This window comes from Liolophura sinensis, chromosome 9 (genome assembly GCF_032854445.1).
Source record: "Liolophura sinensis isolate JHLJ2023 chromosome 9, CUHK_Ljap_v2, whole genome shotgun sequence".
NCBI lineage: Eukaryota > Metazoa > Mollusca > Polyplacophora > Chitonida > Chitonidae > Liolophura > Liolophura sinensis.
In genome coordinates this window covers 27,753,666-27,779,076 of record NC_088303.1, presented here as the reverse complement: position 1 = coordinate 27,779,076, position 25,411 = coordinate 27,753,666, and the positions used below count along the sequence as shown (strand labels likewise).

The 25,411-nt window shown below is 37.4% G+C and overlaps 1 protein-coding gene across 1 annotated transcript; it reads left to right on the top strand.

The window, feature by feature from the left end:
• The first annotated feature begins 118 nt into the window (after positions 1-118).
• On the top strand, positions 119-23,449 carry LOC135474854 (exosome complex exonuclease RRP44-like). Its single transcript, XM_064754479.1, has 23 exons — positions 119-343; positions 1,733-1,795; positions 2,351-2,445; positions 3,388-3,572; positions 4,916-4,992; positions 5,388-5,543; positions 6,340-6,495; positions 9,945-10,067; positions 10,349-10,486; positions 11,056-11,202; positions 12,079-12,195; positions 12,837-12,938; positions 13,838-13,902; positions 14,150-14,234; positions 15,543-15,670; positions 16,653-16,739; positions 16,845-17,001; positions 18,700-18,920; positions 19,532-19,622; positions 20,209-20,286; positions 20,665-20,817; positions 21,478-21,600; positions 22,573-23,449. Exons 1-23 carry the CDS (start codon positions 119-121, stop codon positions 22,663-22,665), a joined length of 2,865 nt encoding a protein of 954 aa, XP_064610549.1. The 3' UTR covers positions 22,666-23,449.
• The last annotated feature ends 1,962 nt before the right edge of the window (positions 23,450-25,411 follow it).

Sequence of the window (25,411 nt, the reverse complement as noted above, 5' to 3'; positions counted from 1 at the left end):
TGTGAAGACGGTTATCTCCCCTTCTGTCATCTCCTGAATATGAAGGCTGAAAAGTACTGTAATTGAAAACAGTGATGCGGAAACCACGTTTTCATGTAATCGAAGTTTAAATTTCAGCATGTTGAAATCAAAGACTTTCGTTAAGAAAACGAAAAAAGGTGGTGTCATGAAAATAGTGAGAGAGCACTATTTGCGAGATGACATAACGTGTGGCTGTGAGGGGTGTGTCGCGTGTGGGAAGGAGAATCCCCGAACTCTGGAAAAATGTCCAGATCGTTTGTCTACAGACCTGTGCGCTCATCCTTACTACCTTGTTCCTGACACTAATGTCGGCCTACATCAGGTGATGATTAGGTAGAGAAATGATCAGACTACCATTCACAACTAACAAATCTCAAGAGACATCTTAGGTGCTCCTTAGTCCCAATATTTCATATTTTTATTCATATGGTACACTGTGACTGTGTGGATTTGAGGCTTTACAAATTAATTCTCACACTGAGATGAAAGTGCCAATGTTATAGAGTGTGGTATTCTTATAATAAGAACATTGTTGACAGTCTGACAGTCTAGAGAGAACTTAATAATAGATGGTTTGCAATGGCAGCCCCTGGCCATGGTGTGCCCTTAGCAGCCAAGGGCCTCTGCCCAGCTTATGACACCTCTGACAGTAGACACCCAGTGGGCAATACACAAACTTACCTCAAAGATGGCTGCCATTGCAAACCATCTATAGAAATACATATCATGTATGTATGATAGTCATGGGTTTACAGCCTGGTTTCCTCCCAATTCTGTCTCTTATCGTATAAGTGAAATATTCTTGAGTATGGTGTAATGCTCCAGTTAAATGAATAAACATTGTGTTGACACTAATGCTTTGTTATCTGCGTTTGTATAAACTACAAGCCATTGTTAAATATGTATGTATCACAAACTTGTACCATGATTTATGCCATAGTACATGCTTTCTCCCTGTGGCTATGGTTGTAAACAAAGTCCCATAGAGCGACCTAAAATGTAAATGTTCATTGTATTTTGGTCTAGAGAGCCATATGTACTCTTTCATATTGAATTGACGATGTTGATACAAGAAAATCTTTGAGTCTTTTATACCAACTCACCAATACCAGAAACAGTGGTTTAAGCTAGATATAACAGAACGGTTTGTCGAAGTGGGTAAAACAACTCTGGATGCTCCAATTTCATCTTGGTTCTGTACCCAAGACTGTACTAGCATGGCTGCATTCATCTATTTTAAAATATCCAAAGCACAGGTATATTCCTGTCCACTCAATCAACTTATCTTAGAATCCCAGTAGCCTCTCACCAATGCAGTCGCTGCGAGTTCAAGTCCAGCTCATGCTGGCTTCCTCTCTGGCCGTAAGTGGAAAGGTGTGGCAGCAACCTGCGGATGGTCGTGGGTTTTACCTGGGCTCTGCCCGGTTTCCTCCTATCATAATGCTGGCCGCCGTCGAATAAGTGAAATATTCTTGAGTGTGGTGTAAAACACAAATCAAATAAATACATAAATAGAATCCCAGTAACAAATCTGCCAGGTCCAAATCCTGCCTTGTGCTGATATCATTAATTGTTACAGCCTCTATTTCTCTCTAATAAGAAATGGATGGAATAGATCATCTGGCCCATTTTGTGTGGGCACAAAAGGACACAAAAGATTTTGGAGACTGAGTGTGTTTCTTACTCCCCATTTTCCTGTTGCTTCTTGCAGATTGATGTCCTTGCTGATTCACAGGTCACTAATGTGATTGTGCTACAGACAGTGCTAGAAGAGGTAGGTGATCTATCTTCTTAGTTGTTATAGGAAAAGAGACATAAAAAGTAGATATAATCTGTAAATCTTCAATCTTTTCGACCTTAAGAACACTTTTGTTCAGTGAAATTTATGCATAAAATTATCATAAAAGTGGTGCTATAATGATTTGTTTGTGTCACAAACAGTGTAAGATTCATAAAGCTTTGTCAATTATTCCTCTACATTCCATAGTTCTTTCGGAATGTTTCAAAATATTAGTTGCAAAGGTGGCTGAAAAAATTGAAGGATTAGGGTAACTATGCTGTAACAGTGACTTGCTCTCCTTTGATATGTAGGATTGCATAATGAATACAGAAAAACACAGTGATTGTAGTTGTCATTATCCTACATAAGCCGGGTAATGAAAGTCAGGCTCTTTGCTACAAATCAGAAAAGAGGCATGGTGCCAATTGCCACTGCCTATTGAGTTACATTTTGCCTAAAAACAATAGGTAGGGTTAGAAAGTTAGTGTTATGGTTTTTATCATGGTTATTTACTATTGAGATTCCTAACAGTTTTCCATTTTCCTTCAGATCAAGCACAGGAGTTTGCCTGCATACAAGAAGATCAAAGATGCTTTAGCTAATCCAGATAAACATTTCTACATTTTCTCCAATGAATTTCACAGGTGAAGCCTTTGTCTGATTTCCCCATTTTGTCATGTAGCATATTTTTGTACAGGTTGTCCTAAAAGAAATATGGAATTCCCATATCTGTATACATGTGATTACAGACATGTATCATAAATCAGCTTATAAATTCTACAAGTAATTACTTTTAGGAAATGTGGAAAGTGCATTTTAGGCCGAGTTGTGCATGTTTTAGACTTTTTTGATGGAGTTTTAAAATATTTTATTATATCGTGTTGCTAAGCCTGTATTTATGAACAATACTTAGTGGTTAGGCAGCACAATGACCCAGGAGCCTCTCATCGGTGCAGTTGCTGTGAGTTCAAACCCAGCTCATACTGGGTCCTCTCCGGTCGTATGTGGGAAGAACTTCCAGGCAGAACTGCCAGCAGATGACTGCCAGCGAATAACTGTGGGTTTCCTCCTCACACTCTGTTCAGTTTCTTTCCACCACAATGCTGGCTGCCGTCCTATAAGTTAAATATTGAATGCAACATAAAACACCAGTCAAATAAATAACATAAATAAAATACATGTATTTATAAATGTAAATCTGATGAAGCATGAAGCTTTCATAAAATCTTTTTGTGCTCCCAAATGATAGTCTAACAGTGATTTAAAATGTAGCTGTAAATAAAAACGAAGGTTGAATGATACTTATGGAAGTACTTGTGGAAGTAATATTTATTGGATTATATGAGATATCATAATGTATCCCAGATGATAATATATTATAAGAGTGCTATTCCCTTCCTGCTTTAATAGGAAAAAAGTACATTATCTAAATGTCACTGAAATTGTTGAAGTGAACATGACCAAAATATTTATTTCAAGGTGACATTCCTAGTTTTACATCAATACAATGACGTGAACGTACAAAAAAGCATGCATGCAATGTTGTGAAGAATCTGTCACGTCATATTTCACTGAATTGTTAACAGAGACACATACGTGGAGAGAAAAGAAGGAGAATCTTCCAATGATCGGAATGATCGTGCGATCCGGCAGGCAGTTGAGTGGTATCAGGATCATGTGACCAGGGCAGGTGGAGCTAAGATTATCTTACTGACCAATGATGCTGATAACAAAAGACAAGCTGTCAGTCTCAAATTACAGGCATTTACAGGTGAGCTGTGCTAGCCTCTGGAGTGCTGGTGTTTTCATAGCTACTTTGACCACTGTTTAAGCTATGAAACTTGCACAGATAGATGATGTTTAATTCCTCAGCCACAGATTACCTAAGACTTCATAAATCCCCAATAAAAGTAAATTTAAAGTCAAAAAAGTGCATAAATTTCCTGGAATATATTGTCTTTTCAGGTAGAAGTCTGATATATATTGAAAGGCAATAGTTTAAGCTATTTTTGGTAAATACTGAAAATCTGATTTGATCAGGAAATATTTGCCCAAAATCTCTGTCATAGCCATATTTTATAGTTGATTTATTTATTTTATTCCACCACACTCCTCGAGGAACACAATTCTTTAAAATCCAGTCAATCCAGAGCTAAGACTCCCTACAACCTCCATGATGAATTGCAATCCTTTGATTGTGTTTAATTGCCAACTATCAGTCAAAGGCGATTACTTGCAATTTGTCTGTTGTAAGCTGTCTTAATTAACCTAATTCCTCTGCATTATCGCAAGCAAAGACTCAAATTTCAGTGCGATTTATGCAGCTCTTTGATTTGATTTTGGAGAAAAAGTACATTCATCAGGTGTCAGCATTTGCTTTATGCTACGGTTTTCACCACCCAATAAGCTGAGCATCATTGTTTATGTGAAAAATTCTTCAGTATGATGTGATCATTGTTTAAGTGTAAAATTCTTCAGTATGATGCCGTCATTGTTTATGTGGAAAATTCTTCAGTATGATGTCATCATTGTTTATGTGGAAAATTCTTCAGTATGATGTCATCATTGTTTAAGTGTAAAATTCTTCAGTATGATGTCATCATTGTTTATGTGGAAAATTCTTCAGTATGATGTCATCATTGTTTATGTGGAAAATTCTTCAATATGATGTCATCATTGTTTAAGTGTAAAATTCTTCAGTATTATGTCATCATTGTTTAAGGGGAAATTCCTCAGTATGGTGTCATCATTGTTTATGTGGAAAATTCCTCAGTATGGTGTCATCATTGTTTATGTGGACAATTCTTCAATATGATGTCATTGTTTAAGTTAAAAATTCTTCAGTATGATGTAATCAATGTTTATGTGAAATATTCTTCAGTATGATGTCATCATTGTTTAAGTGGAAAATTCTTCAGTATGATGTCATCATTGTTTAAGTTCTTCATTATGATGTCATCATTGTTTAAGTTCTTCATTATGATGTCATCATTGTTTAAGTGGAAAATTCTTCAGTAGCCATCAATAAACGAATGTTATGTCGTAAGCACTTGCGGTTGTAGTAGTTACAGGTATTGTCATACTAGGCTCCTGGTGTTTGTTTCTTCTCGTCAGTTCATGAATATGTTGAGACGTTGAAGGACTGTCAAGGACTGGTGGATCGTTTAGCGCGCTCAGCTGGAGGGAACGAGGTATGGCCAAGTTTTGTTTGGAATTTTGTCCCCTTGCACTGAATTCTTCATCAGTTTTGATATGTGTGCAGAAATGTTTGTAGCAGTTTTGCTTTTAAAGATGAAAGTAAGCTTAAGATAACAACAAAGATCAAGCTCAGAAGTGATCATTTTGTCATCATAAGCAGAGATGGCAAAGGTTTAATGAAATCCTGTTTTAACTCATACTATGGTCATCTTTTTCTTTTCATGATATTTACTAATGCTTTATCACATGCCCATTAAGAAATATATTTGTTTGGTTCATGTTTGCCGTGTTCTGTTTGCTATTGCTGCTGCTACTGCTGCTGAGGCTTTTCTCTTCATAAAGGTAGACAACCTATTAAAGTTGATTAAGTAAGTTTCATCATTTTCAGATAATAGATGGAAAGAAAACAGAATACACAGAACATTTGCCTTTAACGGAACTACAGAGAGGTTTGAAAAGTGGTAAATATCTGCAGGGAAGTTTCCAGGCCAGCAGGGAGAACTACCTGGAGGCTATGGTCAGTGTTCACAATGAGGAAAAGATGGTGAGGATACAGGGGTACTTCTGCCTTGAGGTTCTAAATCTTGGGGTGGATATATGTGTTTAAATTGTTGCATCTTTTCATTATTAATTACAAAGTTACGCAGGGATGGAATACAGAAGGACATAACGGCCTTAAAATGATACTTTTGATGCCAAGGAATTGATCAAACCACCAAAAACTTATGTGGCCTTGTAAGGAGGATAAATATTTATTTATTTTTTTTTTATTTACCCTTTTTTTGATGTTAATCTTTTGTGAATTTATTCTTCATTCGTCTTATTCTTATTTATTTGATTGGTGTTTTACGCCGTATTCAAGAATATTTCACTTATAAGATGGCGGCCAACATTATTGTGGGAGGAAACCGGGCAGAGCCCAGAGGGAAACCCATGACCATCTGCAGGTTGCTGGCAGACCTTCCCACATACGGCCGGAGAGGAAGCCAGCACGAGCTGGATTTGAACTCAAAGCGACCGCATTGGTGAGAGGCTCCTGGGTCATTGTGCTGTGCTAGTGCGCTAACCGACTGAGCCACAGGAGGATAAATAAATCAGAATCCAGCAAAGTGTGTCTCTTAATATAAATAAAGACAAACTTTAGGTGCAATACAGTAATTAAGAAGCAAGCAAATGAGGTAATGAATAGTATACAAGGCATTGTAATAAGTGCAAATGTCAGACAGATGAGTGTCACCACACAAATCTGGGGTTAATGAGTCCTTCACATTAGCTCAGCAATGATGTACAAGAAGTAAGGTAATATTTATTTGTCTGTTTTTCTTTGTTTCACCAAATAGGTGTTTATGCAAGGTCACCGTAACCTGAACAGAGCTATTCACGATGACATTGTTGCTGTAGAACTTCTGCCAGAGTCTCAGTGGTCATGTCCATCATCTCTTATCCTCCAATCAGATATCACAGAAAAGGATGACGAATTAGAGGAACAGACAGAGGTTAGTTACCTTAAGGAGGTAGACATAATGTTTGCATGGAACATTCATAATCTTGTATTCATTAATGCCCTGTAGGTGGCATACACTACACCATGTCTGTCAGCCCATCGCAAATCAGTTTTTTAGACTCTTTTTTTTTTTTGTCAAAGCTAATTTAAAACTTTATAAATGGCTGCATCATGCCAAGTTATGGATCAAGAATGTGTTTTGGACTGTTTTGTACATTTTTGTTTGGACTGTTTTTCAGAATGGTTTATGATATTAAATTGAAATTTGACACATACATGTACCTTCAACATGATAAGTTACATACCGAGTTATAGTTTCAGGTCATTTTGTCTGCTTTTGAAAAATCATAGCCATTCTTTAGCTCGCCTGTAGGAAGTAACGCAAGTTATTGTGAGAGAGGGGAAAAGTGGCGTTGTTGGTGTCCTTGCCCAGTTAAGCTTTTTTTTCAGCTCCTGTATAATGGGCTCTGATATATAGATGGAAGGTTAATCTTTTTTTTCAGCTGCCAAGCCTAAGGTATGGTGTGTAAATTTACATTCTCTGATGGAAGGTTAAGCTTTTTTTTTCTAATGGCAAGCCTCAGGTATGGTGTGTAAATTTACATACTCTGATGGAAGGTTAAGCTTTTTTTTTCAAATGGCAAGCCTCAGGTATGGTGTGTAAATTTACATACTCAGATGGAAGGTTAAGCTTTTTTTTTCAAATGGCAAGCCTCAGGTATGGTGTGTAAATTTACATACTCAGATAGAAGGTTAAACTTTTTTTTTTTCAACTGCCAAACCTCAGGTATGGTGTGTAAATTTACATACTCAGATAGAAGGTTAAACTTTTTTTTTTTCAACTGCCATGCCTCAGGTATGGTGTGTAAATTTACATACTCAGATAGAAGGTTAAGCTTTTTTTTTTCAACTGCCAAGCCTAAGGTATGGTGTGTAAATTTACATACTCAGATAGAAGGTTGAACTTTTTTTTTCAACTGCCAAGCCTAAGGTATGGTGTGTAAATTTACATACTCAGATAGAAGGTTAAACTTTTTTTTTTCAACTGCCAAACCTCAGGTATGGTGTGTAAATTTACATACTCAGATAGAAGGTTAAACTTTTTTTTTTTCAACTGCCATGCCTCAGGTATGGTGTGTAAATTTACATACTCAGATAGAAGGTTAAGCTTTTTTTTTTCAACTGCCAAGCCTAAGGTATGGTGTGTAAATTTACATACTCAGATAGAAGGTTGAACTTTTTTTTTCAACTGCCAAGCCTAAGGTATGGTGTGTAAATTTACATACTCAGATAGAAGGTTAAACTTTTTTTTTTCAACTGCCAAGCCTCAGGTATGTTGTGTAAATTTACATACTCAGATGGAAGGTTAAGCTTTTTTTTCAGCTGCCAAGCCTCAGGTATGGTGTGTAAATTTACATACTCAGATAGAAGGTTAAACTTTTTTTTTCAACTGCCAAGCCTCAGGTATGGTGTGTAAATTTACATACTCAGATAGAAGGTTGAACTTTTTTTTTCAACTGCCAAACCTCAGGTATGGTGTGTAAATTTACATACTCAGATGGAAGGTTAAGCTTTTTTTTTTCAAATGCCAAGCCTCAGGTATGGTGTGTAAATTTACATACTCAGATAGAAGGTTAAACTTTTTTTTTTCAACTGCCAAGCCTCAGGTATGGTGTGTAAATTTACATACTCAGATAGAAGGTTAAATTTTTTTTTTTCAACTGCCAAGCCTCAGGTATGTTGTGTAAATTTACATACTCAGATAGAAGGTTAAACTTTTTTTTTTTCAACTGCCAAGCCTCAGGTATGGTGTGTAAATTTACATACTCAGATGGAAGGTTAAGCTTTTTTTTTTTCAACTGCCATGCCTCAGGTATGGTGTGTAAATTTACATACTCAGATAGAAGGTTAAACTTTTTTTCAGGTCGTGTACATATATAATGGGCTCTCATACATATTACATGAATTGAAGATTAACCTTGTTGTTTTTCAGCTCCCTGGTTTAGTTTATAAATTTGATGGGTGTTTTATGCCACCCTAGTTTATTTATGTATTTATTTAATTGATTTTTTATGTCGTACGTATAGGTTGCAAGAGCCGTATTTAGAGCTGTTTTAGTTCCGGAAAACGTTTGGGGGCCCGAACTGCCTGGTGCCCAAACATTTTGGCATTGAAAGTACATCAATCAAAATAACTAAAAAACATTCACAAACCCAATAAAACTAAAGCCAATACAAAAATCAACCTTCCATTGGTACCTCATTTCATCTAATTTTTAGGACAACTGTCAGAGTGCTAAAATCAGAAATTACCTTTTTCTCTAACTTTATTTAGAAAAGCAAAGACATGGATGTATTATTCATTAGACTGACTTACCAAGTTAGAAAAGAGAAACTGTGTAAACTTGTTAAAATTACATGTTGTATTTGCTTAAAAGAGCAAACCAGATGTCCCAAAAATTAGAAGAAATTAGGTATGTCCTTGGTAGCTGTACACACAACGATGACTGAACAAACAGGGCATTGTCATACCCTGGTTTGCTTAAAAGTCGCCGCTGTCAAACAAGGGAAATACAATTAAGTACGAAATTAAAGAGCAGTTAAATTAAAATATGCTTTCATCTTTATTCTGATTGCATTGTCTTCTGAGACCGCTATATCAGGCGAGCTGGTGGGATTCTCTGAATGCCTTGTTTTTCTTTCTGGTGGACTTTGGCACAGCTATTATTCTCAAGTCTCAAAGAGGTAGAAGACAGGTATTGCCTTTGCAGTGCCACCTGAATGCTTTTGTATTTGTGTTTTGTCATTTACTCAAGAATATTGCACTTGATTCATCCACATGAATTTGATGGCAGAATTATGGGTGGATGATACCACATAATCTGAGGTGTCAGCTAATCCAGTTGGATTTGATCACACAACTTTCTGGGTCAGTGCCTTATTGGTATAATAACAACAATAATAATAAAAATATCTTTATTTAGTGAAGTTAACTCAGTGAATTTGTATTGTATATTTGTATAGGCATTCACAAACAAAAACATAACAATACACAATACATTTATACACTGACAAAGTACAAATACATGTATGGCTGCTGTCCCTGCAACTGTCCCTGTCCCAACCAGCAGGTGAGACAGGGTATTGAGAGACGGACCATTACCAACCCGTTCCCGCCCTGCCTGCTGGCTGGAACCCACTGCACACCTGTACAAAGCACAAACCAAGTCAGTGGGAAACGGTCATGTCATGACTGATCAGAGTGTGCCTCTCCAACACTGTTGAAGAATCCATTGTAATATTTGACTGCGGGGCAAACATATTTTATTTTATTTATTTATTTATTTGATTTGTGTTTTATGTCATACTCAAGAATATTTCACTTCTGTAAACCACTGCACTTACTGAGACCTAAATTAATAGAAAATATGTTCTTTTGTAGGAATTGATGCTAAAGAACAAAGTTCCAAAAGAGTTGCGTCAACCGACAGGCCGTGTTGTAGGCATCATCAAGAGAAACTGGCGACAGTACTGTGGTATATTACAGCCCAGTATCATTAAGGAGGTAACTCGATTAGCCCAGATCACTGCATTAAGGTGTAATTCTGACAACAACAAAAAATCAAAACCAGACTGCGAATTCATGATTTAAATATATTTCACATCCAAAGGCCCTTTTATACAGATGAAGTTGTTAAGTAAATGTGTAGATGTGGTCAGCTTTCATGTACAAGTTTGCAGAAATATATTACTTCATCTCCCAAATGTTTTTAGTCTCATATCAGATGAGATACCTGTTAGCACAACTTGTGATAAGGTTATATGTTGTCTTTGTCTCTGTTGTAGAGGACCAGACATATATTCGTTCCAGCGGAGAGACGCATTCCTCGTCTTTACATTGAAACAAGGCAGGCAGCAGATCTAGCCAATCAGAGAATAGTGGTCGCCATTGACTCCTGGCCAAAAAACAGCAAAAAGCCTTTTGTAAGTTTATTCAGTTCATGTAGCATGTTGATGACATTTTATGATTGTGACTGTGTATTAATTTCCCGATTGCATGTCCCCCATGTTCCAGGGACACAAATCACACCTCTTTCATATAGGAATTTTTCAAGTTCACAAATCTTCAATTTTCTCCAGAGTTCGTCTACTCTAAATTAATTTTTATGAAATCTTTTTCAGACCTCCCCCCCACCCACCCACTTGCTGTAGAAAATTTGATAAAAAATAGTTGTCTTACATTTTTGACAGGTCAGGTGAGACAGTAAGATTTTTTTTTTACCTTGAGCGATAAGAGAGACAATAAAACTGTTGAGGTGAACAGAACTGGACAGCATATGTTGTTGGAAGAGGGGAGGTAACAAGGAGTCTGTTACTGAATTAATTTGCACGTGGGGAAAAAACTTCTCGGCTCATGGCGAGTCGAGGGGTATTTGTGTTTCTTTGCATTTAATGTATTGGCAAGCTGCCCAGTTGCATTCTTGAACAGTTTGATCCGTTCTATTTGTGTGAAACACTTTTAAATGACATCTGTCCATTTGTATCCTTTGTAGGGTCATTTTGTGAGAAAGCTTGGAAACTTTGGGGACAAGGAGACAGAAAACGAGGTGTTACTCCTGGAACATGATGTGCCTCACACAGATTTCTCAGAAAAAGTGTTAAGTTTCCTTCCCAAAATGCCCTGGTCAATAACACCTGAGGTAAGCTGTTTTCGATAAGGCCATCATTAAAAAATCTATTTGTTTTTTTCCTGAAGACTCACTAGAAATGTTCTGTAGATCTTCAACATTTTCAACCACTAAAGCACTTTTTTCTGTGGAATTTATGCATGGAATTATTGTGAAAATGACACTAAAAATGAATTTTGTTGTGGCATTAAAGATGCAAGCTTCATAAAACAGAGCAAATTATTTCTCTACACTCCATGGTTTTCTGGCAGTGTTTCAAGATATTTGTTGCAGAGGAGGTCGAAAAGGTTTTAGGTTGTGACATGTAAATAGAAATAACCTCAAGGACATTTAAGGAAAATTTTGTCTTTGGTTTAAAAAGTCAAGTAAATAAAGGGTTATTAGTGCAGATGCAACATAAGTAAAATCAAATGCAGCATACAGGCATGTTAATCTTAGGTCAACACACTGCTTTCAGACACATGCCATCAAATTAGCTATAATTTGTTATAAAAAAGGAAACAAAAAACAAAGAAAAAACGATTATTAAATGTGTTACCCTAACAACTTAACACATATATAAAAGTTCGAAGAGCAGCTTTCAGTGCAATTTATGCACTGTTATAATTTGATTTTGGAGACAAAACTACATTGTTTGGATTGGCCAATTTCACAGAATAATGCCAGTATGCAATATTGTGTTGTTGGATAGATAGTTGGTTAGCATAACATGTTAACTTAAAATTTGATTAGAATTCAGTTGGATATGGCAGAGTTTAGGAAAGAGGGAAATATAATGCATAGGGGAATGATTGTTCCAAGAAAATCATGCATGTCATTTTAGTCAGCTTGTGCTGGTATACCTGTATCATATGGACGAACAAACTTATGTCATATATCTGTCCACAGAACATGAAAAACAGACGAGATCTGCGTGACTTATGTATCTGCAGTGTCGACCCTCCAGGGTGCACAGATATAGATGATGCCTTACACTGTCGTAATCTGGACAATGGGCATTTAGAGGTAAGTCAAGGGAACAGCTTGAACTTGAGATATAGGAAATAGCATGTTTAGGAGTAGACATACAGCTCTGCATTCCTTTCATATACAGCACAAGAAGAAGAGCTTAGGAAAGAGAATTTATTTGTGGTAATTTCTAGAGATCCTACTTTTCTAAAACAAAAAAGTTATGATTTAGTGAGATCATCATTGAATTCTGTATGTTTGAACAAGTAAGCTATAGGACAGTTGACAAAGATCAGTCATCTTACTCAGAAAGTAAATGTATGCATTCGCATCCAGAGCACAAAAACAAAAGAAAAAAAAAACTCAGGTCAGAAGTACCCTTTTTTTTTTTTGATATTAATCTTTTGTGAATTTATTCTTCATTCGTCTTATTCTTAAGAAAAGACTAGCTCTGTTACTTTGACAGCTCTAAATGCCAGTTAAAAAATTAAATATTTGTTCAGTAGGATTCACGTGATGAAAGAAAATCAAGGTACACAAGAGCATGGCTTGTTTGTTTTGTCTCCTAAGGCTTCTGCTTGACATTATATGGTTAAAATATTGCCAACGTGACATTGAAACATAATCATTTATTCCCAGGTTTTTATTAGTAAATGTCCCGTTAGGTTTACCAGCGTGAATCTCTATTCTGTCTGTAGGTGGGCGTGCACATTGCTGACGTCTCTCACTTCATCCGACCGGGGACGGCGCTTGATGCTGAGGCCGCTAACCGAGGAACAACAGTCTACCTCACAGATCAGGTAAAAGTAGCATGCAAAAACTAGGGCTTGAAATTAACACTGGTCTGAGGCCAGTGGCATTTTTGGTGAAGCCAGTGGTGTTAAACAAGCACTTTGGCCTGTGGGTTATCAACACTTAATTCAGTATTAGTAAGCAACATTAAGAAACAGTCAAATACTTTAAGCTGTAACTTCAACAGAGATAAACCTGTGGATTGTCATGGGCTTCCCATGGGCTCTGCAAGGATTCCTCCCACCATAATGTTGGTCGCTGTCATATAAGTAAAATATTTATAAGTATGGCTTATTAAACACCAATCAGATAAAGAAATAAATTAAATAAGAGGATATACATTTACATGAAACTGTATTAACTATAATACTACTGTATTGAGACATAGCCCAGAAGCCTCTCACCAATGCGGTCACTGTGAGTTCAACCCAGCCCATGCTGACTTCCTCTGCAGTCGTATGTGGGAAGCTCTGGCAGCAACCTGCAGATGGTCAACCAAAATGCAGGCCGTTGTTGTATAAGTGAAATATTCTTGAGTACAACGTAAAACACAAATAAAATAAACAACTAAATTAATTACCACCCTCCCTCAGCGAGAAGACGTTTTGGGAAAATGTAAATTCAGCTGTAGTATGGAGTAGTATGTGACATACTTGTATCTTTGGGAATTGTGATTAGAAAACGTCATTCTGTATGCTTGTCCTCGTGGATTTCCTGTACAATGATTCTGTTTACAGTCTTGTGATGAATCTTCTGACAATTATGGAACCATTAACCTCACATGACATTTGAAATATGACCCCTGTAATGCGTTGCCCTGTTTAACCAGTACTTATAGTATCAGAAGCTGTGTTTGCTTTTTTGAATTTGTAAACTGAATTCTGTTGTGGGGTTGTTATGTCCGCAGAGAATTGACATGGTCCCTGGACTTCTGAGTTCTAACCTGTGTTCATTGAGGGGCAATGAGGAAAGGTGAGGGATCTTGCTGTGTGATTGTTATCTTGATGGAGGAGAAATGGCTGTCTATTCAATCACAGACTATCCAGTTTGGGAGGAATCGTGAAGTTGTTTTGAGAGTGATGTATGCCCTTTACAGACTTTGATCATTTGTTAGAACTCATACACAAAATAAAAACTTGAAAGAATGTGCCATAAACATCTTATATTTTGAAATGTGAAACCGTTGTAAATTTACAACCTTTCGATTCTGTTTGCGAAGGCTGGCCTTTTCAGTACTATGGGAAATGACAGAGGATGCTGAAATTATCAACACTACCTTCACTAAAAGCGCGATCAATTCAAAGGTAAGGTTTGTACGTCAGCAATACATGCACACTTGTTTCAATAGCTAGTTGTAATGAGAATGCTATTCATTGTTTAAGCTCGATATCCTCATGTAAACTGACCGTAAACAACAATGAAATGCTTTATGATAAAATATAAGCCTCATTTTTGTAAGAGGGTTTATCAGTGAAATGCCATATGACAAAAAGATGACATCAGTTGTCATATATGACCTGTAATAAACACTAATCCAGTGAACAGTTCAGCCAAGGCTAAAGGTCAAAACCATACATAAGACTGTGTGCTCCTAGAGGGCTTGTAGAACGCCTGTAGAGAGCTCCTAGACAAACAGTCACTAGCTGATTTGGTAAGCTGTCCACAGTGGCTCATCATACACACTTTCAAGCGTACACGGTGGATGTGAAAAGTTAACAACGGAAAGCCTAGTTCGTTATCATACGTGTGTATGTACTAGTGCTAGTAGAACAGCCAGTTCTATGGCACATGGCTTGAGGAATCAGAGTTATAGTGCCAAAGTAAGACGTCTCTAGAGTGTAAATGCAAACCTAGCAGCACAGATCAGGGGTTTAATATGCTGACCACATTCAAAAAGAACAAGTCGTAACTAGTTATGAGCTGATCAGTTCTGCAGACATTTTGGTTTATACTGTCCGTTTAACCTGAACTGTCGATGCTTCCAAGAGTACCAGTTTGTGTGGTGAAGAGTTGTTATTATATTCATTTATTTATTTATTTGAATGGGGTTTTATGCCGTACTCAAGAATATTTCACTTATACGACGGCGGCCAGCATTATGGTGGGAGAAAACCGGGCAGAGCCCGGGGGGAAACCCACAACCATCCGCAGGTTGCCGACAGACCTTCCCATGTATAGCCGGAGAGGAAGCCAGCAAGAGCTGGACTTGAACTCACAGCAGCCGCATTGGTGAGAGACTCCTGGGTCATTACGCTGCGCTAGCGCGCTAACCAACTGAGCCACGGAGGCCCCCTCATTGTATTCAGCTAGGAAACTAATACTGTGGTGTATAGTTCTAAGCAGTTATTCAGCTCATAATACAAAATTAAATACTGTTTTGCAATTCAGCCACTGTGATTCCAGCTCATGCTGGCTTTGTCAGTTGGATTGTCTGCAGCAACCTGCAGGTGGCTGTGAGCTTACCATGGCCCTTGGCCAGTTTCCTCCCACAATAATGCTGGCTGCCCTTCTGTAAATGAAATACTTTTAATTGTGGCGTAAAATGCCAATCAAATAAATAAAGAAATAAATCGTACTTGATTATTTGATAAGAATGATGTGTGATACTACAGGCAGCGTTAACATATGCTGAGGCACAGATGAGGATAGATGACAAGGACATGAATGATGACATCACGCTGGGTTTGCGAGGCTTGAACAGGCTGGCCAAAATCCTCAAGCAAAAGAGGATAGACAATGGGTAAGTCCTCCAGCATCTTTTCTCCATGGATTAATGTGAGATGACATCTTCTCTCCATGGATTAATGTGAGATGACATCTTCTCTTCTTGGATTAATGTAAAATGACATCTTCTCTCCATGGATTAATGTGAGATGACATCTTCTCTCCATGGATTAATGTGAGATGACATCTTCTCTCCATGGATTAATGTGAAATGACATGTTTGCTTTCCTCATAACTATGTACGACCGATATATAATACTTTAGACTCATAGTTGTACGTGGGTTCAATAATATTTATTTATTTAATTATTTGATTGGTGTTTTACGCTGTACTCAAGAATATTTCAGTTATACAACGGTGGCAAGCATTATGGTGGGTGGAAACCGGGCAGAGCCCGGGCGAAACTCATCACCATCCGCAAGTTGCTGACAGACATTCCCACATATGACCAGATAGGAAGCCAGCATGAGGTTCAGTAATAATAATTTGGTCAAGGCATCACCACATAAATGTAACAAAGGTTTCAAAAGCTTTCGATCCACAAGCCGGGATCATTATCAAGTGACTAACCTCTTTATTTCAAAAAATATAAATGGTGTATAGTGGAATGTTTATGTATATACAGGAACCAATCATTGGTAGTGTTTACCCGTAAACACGTTATTTATTACATTATATTGTGATGTAATAACGTTTTTATGGGTAAACACTACCAAAGATTGGCTCCTGTATATACATAAACACTCCACTATACACCATTTATATTTTTTGAAATAAAGAGGTTAGTCACTTGATAATGATCCCGGCTTGTGGATCGAAAGCTTTTGAAACCTTTCTTACATTTACGTGGGGATGCTTTGACTTCACTATTATGTAAGACTGTTGTCTAACGGTACATAGAAAGATGCACATGAGTAGATACTGATTAAGATTTTTTTTACAGATTAATGTGTGACTTAGGGTTAAGTTTCTAACTCCAGTATTTTTGCTTCTTCAGGGCTTTGACACTAGCATCCACAGAGATCCGCTTCAATATTGACAGTGAAACACATGACCCCATTGATGTCCAGGCCAAACAGGTGTTGTAAGTACATGTGATGACTGCTTTTCTTTTCTCATGTACATTTATATGAATTTACACCATAGAGAAAGTTTCATCAAATCCCCAAACTTTTGTCAATATTTTCAGGGAGACAAACTCCATGGTGGAAGAGTTCATGTTACTGGCAAACATATCTGTGGCTCAGAAACTCGTGGAGGATTTCCCAGACTGCGCCCTTTTGAGGCGGCACCCTGCACCTCCGCCCTCAAACTTTGAACCTCTGATTAAGGCAGCTCAGTCAAAGGTATGTGTCTTCAGAATAGTGTGAGAGTCAATCGCACTCCATATAATACTGTACTTTGAATCTGGTGTTGTGAATGCAAGATGTTACTGCTACAAGTTGCTTCATGCCAAAGATTTGAAATTTTGTAGACTTCATTAAGACTAGTGTAGATTACATCACTGAGAGGTTTGTCAGGTGCCTGGGAAGATGCTTTGTTTTCCCCTTTCATCCCTGGTTGGTTTCACAAGGACCTAAGCTGGTTTCCAGAGAATCAACACCTGTTTCCCAAAGACCATAACTGATTTTCCAAGGGCCTTAACTGGTTTCTTGAGAACCAACACCTGTTTCCCCAAGACTGTAACTCATTTCCCAACGGCCTTAACTGGTTTCTTGAGAACCAACACCTATTTCCCAAAGACCATAACTGATTTTCCAAAGGCCTTACCTGGTTTCTTGAGAACCAACACCTGTTTCCCAAAGACTGTAACTCATTTCCCAATGACCTTACTTGGTTTGTTGACAACCAGAACCTGTTTCTCAAAGACCATAACTCATTTCCAAAAGACCTTACCTGGTTTCTTGAGAACTAACACATGTTTCCCAAAGACCATAACTGATTTTCCAAGGGCCTTAACTGGTTTCTTGAGAACCAACACCTGTTTCCCAAAGACTGTAACTAATTTCCCAACAGCCTTAACTGGTTTCTTGAGAACCAACACCTGTTTCCCAAAGACCATAACTGATTTTCCAAGGGCCTTACCTGGTTTCTTGAGAACGAACACCTGTTTCCCAAAGACTGTAACTCATTTCCCAATGACCTTACTTGGTTTGTTGACAACCAGAACCTGTTTCTTAAAGACCATAACTCATTTCCAAAAGACTTTACCTGGTTTCTTGAGAACTAATACCTGTTTCTCAAAGATGTAACTTATTTTCCAAGGACCTAATCTGGCTTTTTTTGAAAACTAACATCTGTTTCTGAAGACCCTTATTCATTTCCCACGAGTTTTACATTGTTTCCTCCACTCCTGTCTGTCCAAATGAAATATTCTTCTGTGCCGTGTTAGGACTAACAGCAAAAAGTTATTTGTATATATAATCGTCAATATATATCGTCAATATTGTTATTCGATTTTTCATTAAAGAGAAAAAGTCACATGAGTATAATTTTTGTATGTTGGGTATTTGAGACCACTTATTGGTATATATTGTCTTTGCATAATAATGTTCTAAATGAGTATGTAGTACTTGTGTAATAAATTTATTTGTGCTCGGATTTGGTCTTTCCGTCTAACTGTGGTGTCCAACCACAAGTTTAGTCATATTTATAGTTGTTGTGCATTCATAAATATGACCATCATAATTCAGATTTAAACACAATTGTGTATAGAGATGTACAACAAATTTCATTCATTCAAATATGTTTATAAGATATGCATCACATCCTTATTTAGAACAGTATTATTCAGAGATGATATATACCAGGACGTGGTCCCAAATAACCACCACACCAGATAATCCCGTCTCCTGAAAAGTACAGTTGAAAAATATTAAAGACCATATCTACAAATAACTTAATGCTCTTTCTTGTGAAATTTGTTTTTTTTTTTTTTTTAGGTTTTTCCTTTAATCATTGAGCTCCGAACATTTTTGAAATGTAGCGTTTACATCAGTGTCTATGATGCGGGTAATAACAATGACTTTCACTGTGTTACTCAGGGATTCAACGTCAACGTGAATTCAGGAAAGGAGTTGGCAGACAGCTTAGAGTCTGCTCGCATCGAGGATGACCCCTACTTCAACACGATGTTGAGGATTATGACGACGCGCTGTATGATGCAGGCGGTCTACTTCTGCAGCGGCATGATCCCTGAGGCGGAGTATCTCCACTATGGCTTAGCCACGCCCATTTACACGCACTTCACCTCTCCCATCCGACGGTAACTGTGCACATCGAGACATCTCAGTGTGCTTTGTTTATTAAGTTTATGTATATATTTATTGATTTGATTAGTGCTTTATGCTGTACTCAAGAATATTTCACTTATTATGTTGGGGGATTTGATTATATAGTAGATGATTAATCTTGTGAACATCTGAAATTGCTATGGCATAAAAGACTACAGCATAGCGAGTAAACCCAAAGCTGCGACAACAGCATGATAGTTGGCAAAGGGTCACACATACCCCGGTGAAATATGGGCCCTTGTCAATTTTCCCCCAGTTATGGTTTCGTTTTAACTGTGTGAATTCTTATATACATGTAGTGAGGCTAAATGCACTCCCCCGAGCACCATGACTTAAGCAGAATGAAGAAAATACAGTGATGTTGACAGCGACGTTGACAGGGATGTTGACAGTGATGTTGACAGCGACGTTGACAGCAGTGTCGCTGATGTGGAATCAGTCAATATGTTGTGTTGTCGTCACATTTAGCCAACAGAAACTTTAAAACAATACAAAGGACAATATATACAGGTATGTACAACTGAAGGCTTCATCTAAAGGACACTTTTTACTGAAGTACTTGTACATGTTTTGTATTTTCCAGATACTCTGACATCATAGTTCATCGTCTGCTGGCTGTTGCCATTGGAGCTGACAGTACGTACCCAGAGTTACTGGACAAACGAAAGTCTCAGGTATTTGTAGTGGGACAGACTCCCTGAATATCCAGCTATCACACTTTAATATATCTTCAGCTGTCTTCCATGTATTTCATTGCTCAGAATAATCCGACTGCAGACTTTTGATCCTTAGCTAACCATATTGCTAGAAACTGGCATATCCAGATACAAAATTTACAAAATATCTGGAAATGTTGTGCTGAAGGAAATATGAAATATAACATTGTAAGTGCACTTTTGTTGTCCACTTGTGAAAATTTGGAGAACGTGAATATGCAGTAAATCACCATACATTGTAATTTCATTGAATTTTTCGTCAACTAATCTCTGTTGTATTAAAATTACAACTTCCACTTCAAAAAAAAAGCCTCTTTATTTTGATCTGAAGATTTATTAAACTGTTGTATGAATTTGGTAAAAAAAAATATTATGTGAAATTTGACATTGTTAGCTGTGAGTAACATAATTTTTCATGGTTTTTCACGTTAACTAAAGTGATTAGCTGTTGAAAAATTTTATGAAATTCTAGGAGATCTACTGTAGATGTGCTGAAGATCTCATTTTGGTTTGATCTCATTCATGTTTCATTTGTGCATTCCAGTCATTGTGTAACAACCTGAACTACAGACATAAGATGGCACAGTATGCCGGCAGGTCATCCGTCAATCTTCATACTCATGTAAGTGAAAAGCTGATCTACAGATGTTTTAATCTCCAAGATTTTCAAGATTCCTCAATGTTCATTGTTGTTTGGGCATTGATGTCAACAAGGAGTTGACGGGGCTGTCTCGCGTGGTCCTGCATGAAGTTTGCTGGAGATCACCTGCTTTCCTTCAATAATTATATGATGTATATCACATGTGAAAATGTTCCCAAGTAACTCACCAAAGCTTGGTGGTTTACTCTTTATAACAAAAAAAAAAATTAACTGTTATACTGAGTGAAAAAATCTTGAGTATGGTGTTAAACACCAAATATATAAGTACATACACTTCCCTTCATTATTGATGGGAGTTTTCCCTCCTTTTTCTGGGAATATAATTGCTTTTTGTTTCAGTTGTTCTTTAAAACTCGTAAAGTTGATGAGGAGGGCTATGTTCTGTTTGTGAGGAAGAATGCCATCCAAGTGCTTATTCCCAAATATGGTCTGGAAGCTACCATGTACTTGAAGGGAGAACAAGGGACAAATATCTTTACATATGATGAAACTGTAAGCCCTGAATTTTTCCTCTCTCATGAATCTCATTGCCTGAAGAGTTTCTTTGAGCATATCACCATTTAGTTCACCGTTATAAAGAAACTCTTTCTCTGGCTCTCTGCAGATGCCCCAAAAATGTAGTAATTTGCAATGTATGACAACGAGTTACTTACCAAGTTTTACGACCCTCTGCGGATGAGCCAGAACATGTTTCTTGCCCAAGTCAGAAGAAAACTCTAGCCTCAACAAAATGTAAATTGTCATGCGTAACTGGCCAGCTCTACCATTTCAAAGGCTAGTGTTAATGGTCTGGCACAACATACTATAGGCTGTTTCTCAAAGCATTCGTAGGAAACAGCTTCCTGGTCTAATGCGGCTGAATCTACAAAGCCATGTGTGATGTAAATCATAAATTTCAAATAACAATTTTTAACTAGAGCTTAATTTTGAGGCCCAGAAATTAAAATCTTTACCTTTTCATAAATGTCATAGTGACACAGGAGTGTCCAAATATCAACTTCCAGAATGAAATTCTAAGCCTTGTGACAACTTTTAACTTCAGTCAAAAATGGCCTTGTGGATCTACCTCAGGTCTCATCGCTCCATGTCATGTGTAATATGTGAATAATCTGTCCTGTATTTTAGTGCAAGTGGACATTCTATATTTTTCAGAACAACACACAGACAGCTGGAGATTGCGTGATTCATGTGTTTGACAAGCTGACAGTACAGCTGAGCATTGACCGCTCAAATGTTCAGCACCTGAAGCTGTGTGTGAACCTGGTGAATCCAAAGGTGAGTGAACCTGGTGAATCCACAGGTGAGTTAACATGGTGAATCCACAGGCGAGTCAACCCGGTGAATAAACAGGTGAGTTAACGTGGTGAATCCACAGGTGAGTCAACCTGGTGAATAAACAGATAAGTTAACGTGGTGAATCCACAGGCGAATCAACCTGGTGAATAAACAGGTGAGTTAACAAGGTAAATCTACAGGCGAGTCAACCCGGTGAATCTACAGGTAAGTTAACGTGGTAAATCTATGGGCGAGTCAACCCGGTGAATAAACAGGCGAGTCTGCCTGGTGAATCAACAGGCAAGTTAACCTGGTGAATCCACAGGTGAGTTAACGTGGTGAATCCTCCAGGTGAGTTAACGTGGTGAATCTACAGGCGAGTCAACCCGGTGAATAAACAGGTGAGTTAACCTGGGGAATCCACAAGTGAGTTAACGTGGTGAATCCTCCAGGTGAGTTAACGTGATGAATCCACAGGCGAGTCACTCCGGTGAGTAAACAGGTGAGTTAACGTGGTAAATTTACAGGTGAGTCAACCTGGTGAATAAACAGGTGAGTTAACGTGGTGAATCCACAGGCGAATCAACCCGGTGAATAAACAGGTGAGTTAACGTGGTAAATCTACAGGCAAGTTAACCCGGTGAATAAACAGGTGAGTCTGCCTGGTGAATCAACAGGCAAGTTAACCTGGGGAATCCACAGTGTGGCTGAACATGGCATTCAACCCCAATCAATCATTCAGTGTGGAGAATTGGGCACCTTTTTCCTCTGCAATGATAACGAAGGTCCAAGCTGGATTGACTATTATTCTTTGCCCACAAAATGTCCTCACAAAAGCAGGAGTGAACAACAGACTACATAGGGGCTGAATTAGGCTAGAAAAGTTTCTGATTGGGACATCAACACACATCCATTCCAGAAGACACAGATCTGTCTATATATCCTCCCTAACAAGGTTCTTATCTGTTTCAGATCGCTGGGTTCAGTGTAGAGCCGGCAGGGCCAGAGGTTAGTGGCGAGCACAGCGACAAGGAGCCCCAGAGTAAAAAGCCACGCAGGGCGTAGCAAAGGGAGACCACTAGTGGATTGAAGGGGACCTCACAAACGTCATGTTAAATATCCACACTGCCGGTGTCATGCAGAATCATTTTAAGATGTATTTTTTTGTAAATAAATGATAAGCCTATGTTTTTAACTTCGAGAAACCATGTACTTTTATGATTGAAAACCAAAAAATTTTAAAATCCTGTTAAGATTCTACTGTAAAAATAATTCATTTTCAGCAGCCAAATTTTGTTGTTCACATTTGGGCGCCACACAAAAAATAGAACTGGTCTTTATTCACTAACATATTTATTATACACCAAACATCAATGAATTCAACTTAAAAATTGATTAAAGAAAAAAAATTGGGTTGCTGAGAATGAAAATTTGGCACAAAGATTTAAGGTAGTAAAACATTAATATTTTTTGCCTCTAAAAATGGAGTGTGAAATTTTGTCATTAACCATGTATATTTATTTACTTTATTAGATTGATTATGCCGTACTCAAGAATATTTCACTTTATACGATGGCAACCAGCACTATGGTGGGAAGAAAACCATCCTAACCACCTCATACAACCCCAAAGTACAATACTGCATTGTTCCCACTGTTATAACAGCATAGGCCTTCAGTGGGTGGGTGAGTGTGTCATGGGGTCTACATATAGACATGTACCTATAATTGTGAAAGTGCTCTCTGACACACTCGCACGCTGGCAAGCTTCCAAACTGCATTCTCTAGTATATATATCTGAGCTGAAGCTAAAATGCATACAGCCTTTGTGAGAAATTCTAGTGGTTAATACACAGGGAATTGTCAAAGTGCAGCAATTTGTTGTAGTCCACTGAATACAATCAGGGTACGGAAGTCTTCCACCTTTTAGCATGTTTGAAAGGTATTTATTAAGCTTATTCTCAGGGCATTATTCTCTGTAAACTGATGAACTTGTACTATTTGCAAAGCCCTAGGAATTGGCCAATTTCAAAATCAAATTAAAAAGGTGCATAAATTGCACTAAAACTTTTTCATATGCAAAAAGGTTGAATTTAGAGTCCAAAAAGGTTGTAATTTTTCAACCTTTTCGCATGTTTGCATGGTGTTTATTCAAGCATATTTTGCAGGCATTATTCTGTGTAGACTGATAAAATTATACTTTCTGTGAAGTTCTGAAATTGACCAACCTCAGTTTTGTCTCCAAAATCAAAATAAAAATGTGCATAAATTGCACTGAAAGTTTCCTTTTGAACTTTAATATTTGAAGAAGTTGAGCAATTAGGGTAAGTAGTGTTAAGAGGTTGCACACACCAAACAAGTCTGAGAAAGCAATTTTGTAATCTTGTCTTTGATTTTAATTTTAGTATGCTGGAATGCTTTATTTCTTGCATTATATACACATGCTATAGTCTTTAAAACAATGTATCAGATTTCATCAGTATTGACAATATAGAAACAACAGAAAATGTAATAAATTTTGCTTACAACAGTCATGATGCACACAATTTCAATATAACATGCGTGAACATGGACATACTAGGAAAATTGGTGACATCACAAGGATTTGTTCTGGGAAAAATACATTTTCATTTCAATTAATTGCAAATATTTCTTTAAAAAAAAGAACAAAAATAGCTGCATAAATTTCTGCATTAAATATACAAGTAAATTTGTTTAAGAAAAAGAGACAAGTTAAAAAAAGAAATGTGATCCACCACATGCGTGTCTGGTGTTTGTATTCTAAACACTTCACCCAGACCAGAAGTGCTTACAAATTTATGTATTATGCATTGTTACATTAAAAAATCTCAATGGTGTCAATAAAAGCTACATTCCAGTCTGATAACAGCAGGGTAACAAGGTATAACAACAATATACACATCATATTAATATTATATATACAGTACACACAGGTACATGTACAACAGTTATGATAAGAGAGGGAGAGAAAAAGAAAAAACAGACAATACCATGTTAATTTCACAGCACTCCTTTCTGTGAGAGGATTTGAGGCAACTGCTGACCTTGTAGCAATGTAAGAACATTAAACTTGAAAGTAGTTTTCTGTCAACATTAAAGATTAAGCCAATAAACCAAAAGGAATAACCATCAATACAAATAGCCACTTTTAAGGTTTTGGCCACAGACCTTACAAGGCAGTTTTGCGGGGAACAAAAATTTGGACCCTTTTCTAGGATAAATGCATTATCAATTGAAACGACTGCATAGGCAATAACCTTACTGTAGCATTGAACCTATAGCTTCAAAGCACACAGTCACAACTTTGTTGAGAATGGATACAAAATATATACATATACATGCCTCTCTCCAGGTTATTAAAAGCTGACTGAATCCCATACAGCTAAAAGAACAAGCTATGTCGCAATACAGGTGTTTTAAAATGGTATCATTATCTTGTATGAAAGATTTCCTGATATCTGTACAGTTTTTTTTAAAAGATAAGCTTGAAACACTGCAGCCTGGAGAAAGATACTGCAAGAAGCTGCACAGTAGGTTTACAAATTGTTCTGAGGATAAGATATATGAACTGATCTTGACACATCCAAATATAACCCCTGTTAAGTACTGGTAAATATATATACATATCAAGAACATACATCTAAAGCAAAAAAGACAACACACAAGGAAATGTGCAATTTCTGAAATGTGAGGATGATTTCTATAGCTCACCTGTGGAGGTATATTAATGGATCTTATATGCAAGCACATACTGGTTACAGGTAGTCATTTTAATACACACGTCAAAGGAT

Excerpts from the sequence above, each read along its gene's own strand:
- LOC135474854 (XM_064754479.1), top strand. The coding sequence starts at position 119 with ATGTTGAAATCAAAGACTTTCGTTAAGAAAACGAAAAAAGGTGGTGTC. Across the intron at positions 12,939-13,837 it reads CAGTCTACCTCACAGATCAG|AGAATTGACATGGTCCCTGG; the intron begins GTAAAAGTAGCA and ends TTATGTCCGCAG. Across the intron at positions 16,740-16,844 it reads GTCCAGGCCAAACAGGTGTT|GGAGACAAACTCCATGGTGG; the intron begins GTAAGTACATGT and ends CAATATTTTCAG.